We start from the raw sequence: 14,760 nt of genomic DNA, 5'->3' as shown, positions 1-14,760 counted from the left end.
ACCCAGCCCAGGGTGGTACTGTGCTGGTAGGGTTCATTGCCAGTGGCACAGCCAGCAAGGGGTGATACCACACCATGGTGGGGGGTGGGCAGAGTGAGGGGCGTGGCAGCCTGGGATGATACGGCATCATGGCAGGGGTGGGGGAAAGGGTGCAGCCAACCAAGCTGATTCTGCGCCATAAGGTGGGAGGGGGGGCAGAGCGAGGGGCGCGGCAGCCTGGGGATACCATGCCTGTAGGGGGGACTCATTGAGTGGCACGGCCAGCCCAGAGTGATAGGGAAGCAGAGCAATGGGGGTGGCCCTTTGGGGCAATACTGCACTTACAAGTGGCTGCTTGGGTGCTGGTAGCCCTTGCCTCTTGGCTTTTCACTTTGCAGCCTGACTGTTGCAGTGGCAGTTTTTTTCACAGGGCTTCATGCTGGTGGTGAGGCTGGTTGTTCAGGAATGTTGCTGACCCATGGGGAATGCAAGAAGTACCCTTACAGGCCACTGCTGTCATGACCAGGACACTGGGACTGGACTAGGAAGCCCATTTCCATCTTTGGGGTTCCCATCCACTGCCATACTCAAGCAGGGCTTTCTGTGTGTCCAAGGTCCAAACCATTGCTCCTGCCTGACCCTTCCCTTTGTTGTAGATGGGGAGGTGTAAGCGGGTGGTGCAGTCAGCCCAGTTAGTGGAGCGAAGTGGCAGACAGGACATGGCTGCTGGTGATAGAAGGAAGGAGCCGCTCTTCCATAGAGAGAGGCTCCCACTGGCTGAATGCGCTCTGCCTAGTGGCAGCTGAAGCACTCACAGCACAGGGTGAAGGGAAGCAGAGAGCAAGCACAGGCCTACTATGAGGCCATAAAGCAGGAGCTGGCAGCTCCATTGTGGGAGGGGTGGACTCCACAGGCATCATGCAACACCCACAGGACAATATAATACACTGGACCAATGGTCAACAGCCTCAGCAAGCAGAGGCTCATGGGGAGAAGGTAACAGAACCACAGCCTGTCAGCTGCTGCACTGTGAACTGCTCCATGCGATATGCTGAGGGGTGACCATTTCAGGGAGGAGTCCAGCATCTGCCTCCGACAAGCAGTGCTGGTGCTCCTTCCACACACTGTGGCACAGGGACTGTTCGGTTACTGATTAATGCACATGCCACTAGCTTTACTTTTAATTTAACTTACTGCTAGAAATAAAGGGCCATTTCTGATGCTGTCTAACTCAGCTATTGGCTCGTGAGGAGAATGAGAGCTGCTCTACATTTTGGTCAATGCTTCAAACAGGTGTTTGGCAACACTGCACAAACTAACTGGGAAGGCAAGAGGATGCTCTAGTATTTTTAAGTCCCTCCGCTCACTCAAGTTTATTTTTATCTAGCAGTAATGAGAGTGCAGGTCTGGGAACACCATTTACTGTACTGCTTCTCAACCCTATTCCTCCCTCCCAGGACCCCAAAACTGCCTAAATCCCACAATTCTTTGCAGCCCTTTGGGGGTTGAAGCAAGAAATCACAGGTGGCTTTTGCATTGGCAGAAGTTTTGGGGGCTGGTGGATGTTGGGTAGGAACTACGTTTGACACAAGGCAATAGTTGCGGGGCGTGCAAGGCTCAGGGCAGGTTGCTGGTGTTGAGTGTTAGAGATTTACTGCATATATTGCTATTGATGTCAGGGAACTTAACAGAGGACACTGAAAACCTGGCCCACCTTTAAATATTTATTTAATTAAAAGAAAACACTTTAGATGAGAGATACCAGTTTGCCTGGAACACTCCCATCTTATGGCAGCCACAGCTACCATATTAGAAACATTTATGAAAAACCTTAAAAGGAGCCCAAACAACGGCTTGTTAAAGGCCAGTGCTCTGCACTGCCATCCAGGAGGCATGCATTTCTTTTCCAAGCCCAGCCCATAGGCCTTTCAGTTGTGGGCATGCCAAAGAGGTAGCATGCTCAGCCCTGGGAATCAGGAAGAGTATGGGACCAAACTTTTCAGACTCCGTCCTGGTGCTACTGAAATCAATATGAGTTTTGCCATTGACTTGAATAGTAGTAGGATCAGGCCTTAGTCTTAACTGATCTGTCACATGTGGTATATCTGGCAAGATGCAATTCCAGGGCAGTCCGTGGACCAGGAACAGATGCTGCAGTAAAGAAGCAGTTAATCAGCATTCAGAGGCACAGAGTCCCATTAATGACTCATTAATTTATGGAATTCTTTGCCACAGGAAGACAGGCATTGAGGCCAAGTACTGAAGATTCAAAAAGGATTGGATATTTATATGGCTATCATGAATATCCAGTTGTAATTAATGACAAAATTAAACTTCAGGCTGAAGGGATCAGGAGGAGACCTAAGGTGCAGGCAGGTTATTCCACATGCCTACTGCAGGGTTCTTACGGCATCTTCTGTAGCATTTGGTTCTGGCCACTGTCTGAGAAAAGAGGCTGGGCTAGATGGACCACTGATCTGATGAAGTCTGGCAATTCCAGTGTTCCCAGTCTGGCCTCTTGGCCAAAGAATGGAGTTAGTGCCACATCAGGAAGCATGAAGGAGGGCAAAGAAGGGTCACAACATCTGAGAAGTCAGAGAGAAAGACTCAGGATTGTGACAGCTAGAAGGCCTGGACCTTATCCCTCAATAGAATTAGTCTCTCTAGAAAGCAGCAAAATATGCATGGATAAACCCTAAAGGGTCTTTGTTAGGGAGAGATGTGTAACTCTTTCTGAAGAGGATTATTCCCAACTCCATGAAGTCTCATGACTGCATACCTGAGAGGTGTGCCTATACACTCTACCCACTTTACAAATGGGAGAGGTCACATGACTCACCCACGGCCACACAGTGCATTGGTGGCAGAGATGGAATTAGAAACCAAGAGTTCCTTCCTGACAGCTCCATGCTCAGGTCACAGTGCTTGGAATTACAATTTGCCAATATGTAATTCTGCTGCTTTCCCCCCATTTCAGTGTTAGTCATTAGGAACAGGAACCAATGAAGATCTTGTGAAAGGCCCATTAGACTAAGGGAGGGTCTTGCAAAGTAATTTTTGACACTGCTCTTTCTAACCATGCCAGCAATGGAGTGTGCAAGCCTCAGTGTGGACTACAAGAAAAACAACAGACTTTTGGAGTCCCTTCTTTCCCCACGCCAAAACCAAACTCCTTTTCCTTTGCAGAGCACTGGCAAATCCTACAGTAGAAGCTCTGCAGACAACAGGCTGAGCCCCTCACTTGGAGGGAGTGTGCAAGCCTTTCTTCTGGCGCATCTCTTGCTGGCTGGCTTGCAGAGGAAAAGTGAACACAGATCTTCCCCAGGCCTGAAGCTCAAAGGTCCATTTATGGCCTGGGTGATCACACCAGTCCAGTCAAAGGCCCCAGATGACAACACCTCAGGGCACTGCAGCTAACCCAGGTTTCTCCTCCCACATAGGCTTTGGGATACAGTAAGACTGCAGAAGCAGGAAGGAGGCTGCAGGCTGTTTTAGCAATCCAGGATCAGATGCCAACCAGGGACCATGCTGTGGATTACACTGGGAGGAGGGACCTAATAGTATTCTCACGAACATCTCTCTCAGTATCAAACTGCCAGGAAATAGTATGAGCCAAGACCAAGCACCTTTGGATCTGCAGCCCATCATGGAAAATCACCATCTTCCAACCAGAAAGAGAGCCAAGTGTGCTATCCTCATGGAAACCAGACTCAAGAGACCAGGGGGGCTAAAGGAGAGAAGATATGCGGTTCTGATGTGGTCCTCAGCCTGTCATGCAGGGCAGACTGGCATAATTTTGTTCTTGGTAAACACATCTCTGCCTGACTGGAAGTGCAGATGTTTCAGCTAGATTCCCGCACAGCTCAAGACATTGGGACAAGAAAAAATAAACTGGAGAAGTTCCTGAATCATTCTTCTTCCAAGGGAGCCAAATTAAAAATCCCTCCCTCCCCACCATGGGCTCTATACTCTGCCCTGGTGTCTCAGCAGCATGACTGGGGACTGACTCCTAGAAGCCCTATTCAGAACACTAGTTCCAGTGCTATGATTCCAGGCACTGCATTGCACGCTGTATTTGTTAGGTACAAACACGTGTGATAGCCACAGAGCTTTTCACTAGCAAAGCATGGATAAAACCAGACAAGAAGTAGGGGGGGGCCTATGCTTAAACTTAGAGACATTATATGAATTGCTGGAAGACCAGAGGACAAAGCGTAGGAGAGTTTCTTCCTTGGGATATTTCAGACAGCAGCTGATGAGGCCTCACACTCCTGCCATGGGAATGACGTGATCAGGGGATCTTACTTTTGTAGATTTTTCTTGTTCATCTCCAAGAAAAGCATCCTGTCCAATCTTGTGCAGGTAAGATACCAAATGTCAAGGTTAGGTCTGAGGTCACAGTATATTTTTAGTGGGACACCAGGTAGTGTCAGGGTAGAGAAGACAATGGACAGATCTGAATCTGTGAAAAGAGAAAGATGAGAGGACAACATGAGACATGAGCTCATCAGTTTGGGGACACCTCAGCCAAAACTCTTGGAATGTTCATGCATCCCAAGACTGCAGGGAAATTGGCCATAACCCAATTGGAGTGTGGAGGCAATATAAGAAATGCTGACCCAGCTTGGGTGCTTGAGTTTTCTGCAGTGTGTAGGTATGGACAGGGCAAGCAGAATTTGTTTTGGAAGCAGGTACTCACCGGGTTGGATCTTGCTGCAAGCCAAACACTCCCGCCACACTCACAACATTGTGTTTGTTCTCAGGGCCCCCGTAACTCAGGGTGACCTGAAAAAGCAAACGTAAAGTCAGAACCTGCAACATAGCAGAGAGTGACTGAGTGGAAGAGGTCTTAATGAGGGATAAGGAGAAGGATCTAAAGGGAAAGGGACATCCTAGGTGATCTGGGTGTCAGGTGATAGTTTGCTTTGTCATAACGGTTCACTTAGGATAGAAGCCTTTTGAGAGAACCTGCTGACTATCCAAAGCAGAACAGGAAGAAGAAATCAGACAGAGTGAAGGAGACAAGAAAAGCTTAGATAAGCAGCCTTGGAAAACCATTCTTCCATACGGAGGCTGCATTACATATTTCCTAAATCTAAAGCCTAAGAGTTCAGTTCTCTGATAATCTTTAGGAGCAACAAGGTTTTCTGATTAGCCGTTAAAGTTAATATTAGGAGAAAGGGCGATCACAAAGGGAGGGCCAGATTCATCACCGCTTACTTCTGGTGTGATTACACCAGATCTGAATGTGGCCCTGAAAGTGCATTTTTATTGCCTAATAAAACTGTTAGAACAATTTGAATGGGTATTCTGTGGGTGGGAAACTGTGTTCTTGTTTAGGGTGTACGTAGATAAGTAGTGGAGGAATTTTAGTTTGGGGCAGCTTTACAGCACCACCTATTGTCCATCAAAGAAAATGCTGTAGAAGTAATTATTTTAAAACAAGCTTATGTAATTTCGTGTGCCTCAGGACTGGAAAGGAAGAAGACAGAGGTGGCAAGGTAACAGCATGGCTGGGGCTGGAAGGGACAGTCAAAGAAGGGGAGAACTAAAGGTGACCCAGCTGGCCAGGACGGAAATGTGCCTGTTATCCAAATGCAGGAGGTGGACATGGGACTGCCCTGGTCAACTACATAAGCAGCTTTGCGTAATGGTGAAATTACATGCCTGATACCATCTGCCTTTCCTGAAAACCAGGGAGAAGGTAGCTGCACCTGCAGAGATGATTTCTTTTGATCAGACTGAGGAGTGTCTCAAAGGTCTGGGCCTGCTTTGAGCAAGGCACAAGGCTTTGCCTTACCTGCTGCAGCACTGACTCGCCTCGTAGTCTCTGCAGATTCTCCAGATGAGAATGGAACAAGGGGCTGTGCAGCAGCTTCACCTCCAGCAGCCCCTCAATGATGTAACCGATGGTGCAGTCATCAGGAAGACGCACCCTCTCTGCAGTGCTGATGAAGTTACCCAAGCTGTCAGGAGAAAGGATGGAGTTGGAGAGTCAAATGCATGCTTAATCCTATCAAAGCCATGGGGTCTCTGCTACTGAGGTGCATTTACCTGGCCCAGGGACTCATCTTCAGGGCAAGGCCCCTGCTGATACAGAACCCTGCTCCACCTGTGGCAAACCAGAACTTCACAGTTGTCTAGTGAACAGCAAAAGCAACAAGAAAAAAAAGAGACACTTGTTAATGATACTCAGCTTTTCCCATCTGCCTGGGTAGGGAAAAGGATCTTCTGCTCTGCAGCATATTGGACACATGATCTGAGCAAATATCTGGACTTTGGGCTACCCCTGCCGCTTTGAACTCCTGGAAGCTAGACATTCTCTCATAAGGCAACTCTTACCACCTTGCAGCTGCCACCACAGGGCCAGTGGAGTCTGAGTGAAACAGGGAGCACACAGGAAATGGAAAACCAGAGTCCCAATGGAGAACTGAGGAGAAGCCCAACTCCCCTGTGCAACCCTCTGTATGGTGATTCTGCCCTCCAGAGTCATCATAGCCCGGAACAAGCTTCTCTGGGGAAATCAGAGGAGCCCTGCTGGAGCCAAGTGATTAAGGCTGAGGAGACTACTTAATCATGCAGGGTTTTTCATAACAGGCCAGTTCACCTGGATGCATTGCCAGGAAATGTATCTGCTGGCCTGGCAACTTGGTACTTGCGCCTCAAGATAGAGATGCTCATGTATCTTGTGACTGAGACACACTGGGGTACCAGAGAAATGATTGCTCACTACTGGAAGTGACCAGTCACAGAGCAATTGTCTAATCTCTTGAGGTTAGCTCAGGATGGCAGCAGATGAAGTACTGAGATGTTACTTTCTAGGATAGAAAGCCTGACATTCAGAGGACTCTACAGTTTTGATTAGACTTTTCCTGCCTATGCTGATTGGCTGTCTGCTCCGGCCCTCTCCCTCCCCCTTCTCCTCCCTTAATCTCCTCATATTAGCTTCATACCACACTTGTCCCTCTTACCCTCTTCTTCCCTGACCTGTTCCCTTCCTCTTCCCTGCCCTTCAGTGTCCCCTCTCCCTTCACCTTTATTTCCATTTCACAGATTCCCTCCTAACTACCTCCCCCCAAAAAAGCCATTGAACTAACATGATGTTTGCTGCCACCACATTGTTCACTCTACTTCTGTGTTCTACCCCTTCCCCCACCCCTTCTGTCTCATCTGTTTTGACTGTAAGCTCTTTGGGGGCAGGGGCTGGCTACTACTGCTGTGTTTGTACAGTGCCTAGCACAATGGGGTCCTATTCTTGGTTGGTATATAGGCATTACTGTAAAAACATGATTAATAATCGTAAGTAAAAGAGGATCAAAATGAAGGCTCCCAGTACTGAATGGCGATAACTGCAGAAACTGACCTGGTTGAGGGGTTCTAAGGGAGCATTCCTCACACCCAAATGTTGAAGTAGGGGGAGCCTGTTCTCCCACAGCTACCCGCGAAGGGAGAAGAATCCCTGTTCAGCTCACAAGACCATTTGTAAATTGCAAATTAACTCAGAAGTTTTGTACATGGGATCTTGTGAACTGTTCGCTCAGAGGCTGCGGGAGGGGGGCAGAAGGGACAATTACAGAGCATGCTTACTGATCCATCACTCCGGACATGGTCAGCTGCCTCAATGGGGTGGTCCAGGCTTGGCCTCCCCACATATACGTCCTGGCTGTGTGAGAAGGCAGACAAGAGGCGCAGGAGATTCTGTGGATTCACATAGTTGTCATCATCCACATGGCAAAACCATCTGCAGACAAAGCAGGGCAGACACAGTCATACAGCCGAGGCACTGAGGAAGCGATGTAAAGTTTCTATGTACTGAGTTCTCTCCAGTGAAGATCTTAGTCTCTCAGATTTGGGGCAAAGCGACTGGAAAAAAAAGGCCCTCAGACTGAAAATGCAGAAGTTAGAAGCCAAAGCTGCCAATACTTCTCAACTCTACGAGAGAGGCTGAAGTCAGTAGGCCGCTTGTGAGCTCTTCCTCCCTATAGCCTTTTTCCTGAGTCTTGCCTAGAAGTGCTTCTCTTTCTGCTGCTACCCCTTCCCTATGCTCATCACCACCACCCTCTGGGATCACAGCCTGGATCATGCTCACTCATTACTGGAACTAGAAAGGAGAATGTTGGGACCTCCCTGGAACTCAGAATTGGAGTGAACAAAGCTACAGTTGGAACAATGAGTCTCACATACTTTCTCCCAGATTCGAGGAATTTATCGTATTCCACAGACATCTTGCAGCAGAGTGCCTGGCGGGTGTGAACAGCAGAGCAGTTGGTGTTGATCATGTGATCTCCTAAGGAAATGAAGGTCAAAATGGTCAAGATTGGGGTGAATGCATAATCTGGGAGAGACAGCATGTGCACCTCTGGAGCACGAACCTGAAACATGGACATGGTGCACATGCATTGCACATGTAGAGAGCTGCATGTAGGGTGTGTGGTGCTTACAGAGTGAGCATGTAGCACATAGGGTGAAGAGCACATGAAAATGGAGCCAGACAGCAGGGAAGATGAGCCATGTACAGGGACAGTGCGCAAGGAGGCTCGTGTACATTAACCCTCAAACAGCTACACTGAAACTTACAAACAGAAAGGAAAAAAGTGAATGTGAAGATTAACCCAGTGAATGATGTCAATGAAGGTCCTACAAATCCAAATCAGGAAAGAAGGAAACAGCATTTCCCTCCTCCGAGCTTCCAGCTCCCTTTCACCAATCACATGCACAGCACAGAATGAGGCTCCTCGAGGGAGAGGATGGCAGCAAGTCAGCATCCGTAGTCAAAGGAGCAAGTGTGCATTTGAACTACATGGCTTACCTGCTCTTAGGCGCAGTTCACGGTCCTCCCAATCTGTGAATATAAACGTCTGTGGGAGACACAAAGACATTAGGAAAAAAGGGGCTTCCCTTTCCAAAGATTTCAGAAATGGACCAATTAATTTTAGCTTCACTCAGTCCCCAATTAGAATTGCTAGTAATTTATCTAGTTATTTTTCAGTGGCCATTGTGAAAAGAACTGGTGTTAACTTGGTCTGTTGCCTATTGGATTGGTTTCTACATCAGAAAACCCACCAGCACATTCAGTATTGACTGGATCCCTCACTGGCAATTTTAGCAGAGAATCCAAGACAGAACTACCCTCCTGTCTCAGGGCAGGGCTGAGGCATCCCAAATTCAGGAACAAGCTGTTTTTCAAGAGTTTCTTCCTCTGCAATCTCCTCTTCCACCCCATCCTAAAAGATAGCACACCTGCTCGGCTGGATATTGCCCCAGATAGTCAATGGGCCTAGAGGAATCAACAGAATTCTGGGGAAGAATGAAAGTAAGGGAAAAAAAGATCCACTTGGTAGCAATATCCTGCCCCCGACAGGTGGAGAAGATTCAAAACATCTGGATAGGATTTTGTTAATCTCCGCAAATGCATTGAAACTTCTACATTAAGGGACAGATTCTATGCTACATCTCATACAAAGACCCAGTCACTGTACTGAAGAGCAGATCGTCTGAAATTATTGGCTCAGACACATCAGCACTAGCATCAGGAATTGTGGATGACTATGCAATGGCTCCCTCCATTATACCAAGCTTGGCACATTTTCTCCGGCTGCAGCTTCTCTCTGGACCTGTAGCCTTTTAAGTGAATTTAGGGATGTTATCTTACACCACTGTGGATTCAGCTCTGGTTGCTAGTTTCAAGCTCAACAGAGTCTGCCTTGCAAGTTTTATTAGAGTCACAGGCAAGGTTATAATTATTCAAGCATATATCAATCCCAAGAACACTCCTGCACAAGTTACAGACCCCAGGCCACAAGAAGACAGATTGTGCATCCAGACTAATGTTCTACCACCTAGTAGCAGCTCATTTTAGGCTTTTGGTCAGACGGATTATTTACAGGAACTCAGTTCCTAATCCTGCAGGAAGAACCTTTTTAATGAACTGGTAGGGAATACACAGAGTGAATTGCAGCATGACCATGGAGGGCAGTGGGATTATGGCAGATCTTGAACCTGCAGTCACAGAGAGAGGGGCTCCCACTATAATTGTCCTATCCCTGTGAGGAAGATCTCTCACCTGTCTTTTGGCCTGCGAAATCCAGGTTTGGAAGAGCAAGTCCAGCCTAGTTTTATGATACTTTCTTGTAGTTTTCACAGCAATAAAAATATCTTTCAGCTCCAGATTCTCCTTAATGGAATCACCTGCAGGTCCATGGTGGTCCTTCAACATAGTTTGAAGAGGACTGGTGGGGCTCCCATCCTGCTCCTCAAGTTTAAGGCTGGATCCCCCAGCATGTAGGCTGTAATCCCCCCATTTTTCTACAGTTTCATCTTTCACACTGTGTGCAATATCAGTTCCCTCACTGTCCAAATGGCCTGTTGAACTGGGCTCTGCCTGCGGGTGGTGGAACTCACTTTTGCAGGAAGCATTAAAAGGAGGTGGTGGACGGGGTTGTGGATAGCCCCAATGTCTCCAGGTAGTCTGGAATTTGGGGATTAGCAGGAGAAGGAAAGCACAGAAGGTCACGGACAGCAGGAAGCAGATTTTACTGAGCCCAATGCAGGAAAGTGTCATTCTTCAGCCCCCAGGGCCCCTGCCATGTTGTACAGTTGGGACATTGCGTCACATAATGGATCACAGCTCTGTAGGAGAGAATAGGAGAGGTTGAGGGCTCTGTGAGACAGACTTGCATCACAGTCTTGCTATATTTTGTTTACAAACCACGGAACCAGCAGAGCTGGGTGTGTTCTATGCCTGGAACATCTGCTTGCCTCTGCCCCATGAAACCTCACTTTCCTCTTTTACATGCTACCTCAAGACACTTCTTTTTCCCTAGTCACCCTTTCCCCAGTGCACATACATTGCTGTCCCTAGTCACCATAACCTCAGCACCACCCCAGTCATACTAACACCAACACCCACTCTCAGTTATAGGTATTGCTGTATTGATAACGGTATCTCTGTCACTCTCTGACCTTGTTTCAAATCCCTTGCTTGCTGCTACAACAGTAGACCGTTAATTGTGTTTTGGGGTTTTGTATCAAGTTATTATTCACTTCCACTGTAACAGCTATCATTAAAAACGTAACTTTTTACTAAACACACACAAAAAGGAAAAACACTTAAAAGCATTTGAAATTTAAGGAGTTAAGTGAAATCTGTATTTAAAGAACTTCCCTTATTCTCTTTCTGTGTATAGTTTAAAGGGGGAAGTCCCTTGTTTGATCATCTTTTTAAGTAGTATTAAAGATGATTTTAACTGTCCATGTTGGGGACAAGTGAAAAAAAAAAATCAGTTTAGACTGTCTTGATTTGTTCATAGTTAAACATTTTAAGTCCAGAAGGAACCATTATAATCCTCTGAGTCTAGTCTGATCTGCACAACACAGGCAAAAGAACCACACCTACTAATTTCTGCATCAAGATCATAGCTTTTATTTGAGTCATGGCACATCTTTCAGAAAGACATCCAGTCTTCACTTAAAGTTGTTGCTGTTTCCTTCAAGACAAAACACACATGAAGAGAGAGAGAAAAACTAGCAAAGGTAGAAAGTGCAGCTTCTATTTCAGTGGATTTTTTTGTTTGTAAATCAGTTGCTGGAAAGTTATAGTCACAGCATACTGTCTTATTAGACTGTCAGATTTAGCAAACTTTTACTATTTGGGCTAAGAACATTGTTTACAGTTTGCCTTTTCATTACAGTAGTGTTGCAAAAGATGGATTTGTCATGGCTGGCTAAACCGGACTCTTATTAGATAGAAGACCAAAAGGAAATTATAAGAAAGAAAAAAAATGAAGAAGGAAGATGTCACCCAAGAGATGGTGTGGCAACAGGCAGTTCTGTTTCACATCCCATGTGGAGTTCAGGATTCAGCAGAACCAGATGTAGGTGCTGATGTCACTGATTTCCTCTTTTTCAAGGTATATGTTATTGCCCCAAGCAGGTGGCAACAGCCATGACTGTAAACCTTGCTCTTCACCTGCAAGCTGTTCCATCCACAGGTTCCTAAACAAGTTGTCAAGTGACCCCTGGAAAAGCACCATCCAGAAAGGTGCAGCAACCTTTCCTCATTAAAATTAATCAGTTAAAACATATTTACAGTGATTCCAACTATAAACTGTTTTCCTTGTTTCCTTCTATTTCTAGACTACTTCAGCTGGTTGTTATGCCAACTTGAGACCTCCCCAAAAGTATCAACCCCCCTATTAAACACATTCAGGTTGTGTCAGTCTTTTTGTTTCACTTTTTGCTTGATCTACAAATATTACAGAAGAGGCTGAGCTGGACTCATTTTACCTTTCATCTGTTTGGGTGGCTTGGGACATTGGCCTCGGGACAAGCGTCCTCTACTCTCGGGTCAGATCTGTGTCTCTGAGAACCCGTGGGCTCCTCGGGGCTGGAGCTGCGGCACCGGCCTGTGCATTGCAGGGCGCTCCCTGTGCTCTCGCTGTCCAGGATGGGCACAGCAAGCACCCAGACAGACAGAATATGGAACAGTGATGCGGGTCACCCTTGGTGCCCTGGGGAAGGCACTGTGGGTTAAGACAGGCACGGGGGGCACTGCACGTGGGGTGGGTGATGTCCCGGGGGGGCACTTCGCGTGGGGGATCACGTGGGGTGGGGGGATGTCCTGAGTGCGGGGGGCACTGCATGTGGGGCGGGGGATGTGCTGGGGGGCACTGCACGTGGGGGATCACGTGGGGTGGGGGATGACCTGGGTGTGGGGGGCACTGCACGTGGGGTGGGGGATGTCCTGAGGGGCACTGCACGTGGGGTGCGGGATGTCCCGGTCATGGGGGCACTGTACGTGGGTTGGGGGATGTCCCAGGGGGCACTGCACTCGGTGGGTCTCGTGGGTACCCAGGAGGGCACTGCACGTGGGGTGCAGGATGTCCCGGGGGGCACTGCACGTGGGGGATGTTCCAGGGGGCACTGCACGTGGGGTGCGGGATGTTCTGGGGGGGCACTGCACGTGGGGGATCACGCGGGATGCGGGATGTTCTGGGGGGCACTGCACGCGGGATGCGGGATGTTCTGGGGGGCACTGCACGTGGGGGATCACGCGGGATGTTCTGGGGGGCACTGCACGTGGGATGCGGGATGTCCCGGGGGGCACTGCACGTGGGGGATCACACGGGATGTCCCGGGGGGCACTGCACGTGGGGGATCACGCGGGGTGCGGGATGTTCTGGGGGGCACTGCACACGGGATGCGGGATGTTCTGGGGGGCACTGCACGTGGGGGATCACGCGGGGTGCAGGATGTCCCGGGGGGCACTGCACGCGGGGTGCGGGATGTTCTGGGGGGCACTGCACGCGGGATGCGGGATGTTCTGGGGGGCACTGCACGTGGGGGATCACGCGGGATGTTCTGGGGGGCACTGCACGTGGGGGATCACGCGGGGTGCAGGATGTCCCGGGGGGCACTGCACGCGGGGTGCGGGATGTTCTGGGGGGCACTGCACGTGGGGGATCACGCGGGATGTCCCGGGGGGCACTGCACGTGGGGGATCACGCGGGGTGCAGGATGTTCTGGGGGGCACTGCACGCGGGATGCGGGATGTTCTGGGGGGCACTGCACGTGGGGGATCATGCGGGGTGCAGGATGTCCCGGGGGGCACTGCACGCGGGGTGCGGGATGTTCTGGGGGGCACTGCACGTGGGGGATCACGCGGGATGTTCTGGGGGGCACTGCACGTGGGGGATCACGCGGGGTGCGGGATGTTCTGGGGGGCACTGCACGCGGGATGCGGGATGTTCTGGGGGGCACTGCACGTGGGGGATCACGCGGGATGTCCCGGGGGGCACTGCACGTGGGGGATCACGCGGGGTGCAGGATGTCCCGGGGGGCACTGCACGCGGGGTGCGGGATGTTCTGGGGGGCACTGCACGTGGGGGATCATGCGGGATGTTCTGGGGGGCACTGCACGTGGGGGATCACGCGGGATGTTCTGGGGGGCACTGCACGTGGGGGATCACGCGGGGTGCGGGATGTTCTGGGGGGCACTGCACACGGGATGCGGGATGTTCTGGGGGGCACTGCACGTGGGGGATCACGCGGGATGTCCCGGGGGGCACTGCACGTGGGGGATCACGCGGGGTGCGGGATGTTCTGGGGGGCACTGCACGCGGGATGCGGGATGTTCTGGGGGGCACTGCACGTGGGGGATCACGCGGGGTGCGGGATGTTCTGGGGGGCACTGCACGCGGGATGCTCTGGGGGGCACTGCACGTGGGGGATCACGCGGGGTGCGGGATGTTCTGGGGGGCACTGCACGCGGGATGTTCTGGGGGGCACTGCACGCGGGATGCTCTGGGGGGCACTGCACGTGGGGGATCACGCGGGGTGCGGGATGTCCCGGGGGGCACTGCACGTGGGGGATGTTCTGGGGGGCACTGCACGCGGGATGCGGGATGTTCTGGGGGGCACTGCACGTGGGGTGCGGGATGTCCCGGGGGGCACTGCACGTGGGGGATCACGCGGGATGTTCTGGGGGGCACTGCACGTGGGGGATGCTCTGGGGGGCACTGCACGTGGGGGATCACGCGGGGTGCGGGATGTCCCGGGGGGCACTGCAGATTTGGAGGTACCAGGAACGTCCCCCACCTCACGATGGTCACTTCGGGCCAGACCGTGGCTTCTCCCAGCAGCCGCCCGCCCGCCCGCTCTCGGGTGGTGTCGCTTCCCTTACCCCCGCCGGCCGGCTCGGAGTCCGAGATCCCCCGAGCGGCAGAGGGGCCGCGGGCCCTTTAAGGGCTCCACCTGTCGGGGCCCACGGCTGGGCTGCGTGAC

General features: G+C 50.6%; 2 protein-coding genes across 8 annotated transcripts; both read right to left on the bottom strand.

The window, feature by feature from the left end:
• Positions 1-1,689: 1,689 nt before the first annotated feature.
• On the bottom strand, positions 1,690-14,753 carry RFNG (RFNG O-fucosylpeptide 3-beta-N-acetylglucosaminyltransferase). Of its 7 annotated transcripts, none has more exons than XM_054048455.1 (11): positions 14,575-14,656; positions 12,265-12,488; positions 11,371-11,465; positions 10,043-10,608; positions 8,789-8,837; positions 8,164-8,266; positions 7,567-7,720; positions 6,034-6,119; positions 5,780-5,945; positions 4,679-4,764; positions 1,690-4,441 (listed from the first exon to the last, which is right to left on the bottom strand). In XM_054048455.1, exons 4-11 carry the CDS (start codon positions 10,538-10,540, stop codon positions 4,375-4,377), a joined length of 1,209 nt encoding a protein of 402 aa, XP_053904430.1. In that variant the 5' UTR covers positions 10,541-10,608; positions 11,371-11,465; positions 12,265-12,488; positions 14,575-14,656; the 3' UTR covers positions 1,690-4,374. The 7 variants fall into 7 exon arrangements, with proteins under 7 accessions (XP_053904430.1, XP_053904433.1, XP_053904431.1 ...); XM_054048458.1 differs by having other exon boundaries at positions 11,375-11,465; XM_054048456.1 differs by lacking the exons at positions 11,371-11,465; positions 14,575-14,656 and adding an exon at positions 14,660-14,753.
• Positions 13,027-14,456, bottom strand: LOC128847851 (putative protein CRIPAK; the record flags this gene model as incomplete). Its single annotated transcript, XM_054047575.1, has 2 exons — positions 13,027-13,121; positions 14,309-14,456. Coding segments are annotated over 2 exons (243 nt in total), but the record flags the coding sequence as incomplete, so codon positions are not given.
• Positions 14,754-14,760: the final 7 nt, after the last annotated feature.

The sequence above is a fragment of the Malaclemys terrapin genome, chromosome 13 (assembly GCF_027887155.1).
Source record: "Malaclemys terrapin pileata isolate rMalTer1 chromosome 13, rMalTer1.hap1, whole genome shotgun sequence".
Classification (NCBI taxonomy): Eukaryota; Metazoa; Chordata; order Testudines; family Emydidae; genus Malaclemys; species Malaclemys terrapin.
The sequence above is the reverse complement of the archived record's forward strand: the minus strand, read 5'-3'. Positions and strand labels throughout refer to the sequence as shown.

Bases quoted from the DNA above. Each gene is read 5' to 3' on its own strand.
- RFNG (XM_054048456.1), bottom strand. From the start codon at position 10,540: ATGACACTTTCCTGCATTGGGCTCAGTAAAATCTGCTTCCTGCTGTCC. The intron at 8,267-8,788 runs GTAAGCCATGTA...TCATTTCCTTAG, and splicing joins TGAACTGCGCCTAAGAGCAG to GAGATCACATGATCAACACC. The intron at 4,442-4,678 runs GTGAGTACCTGC...CTCTTTTCACAG, and splicing joins TTGCAGCAAGATCCAACCCG to ATTCAGATCTGTCCATTGTC.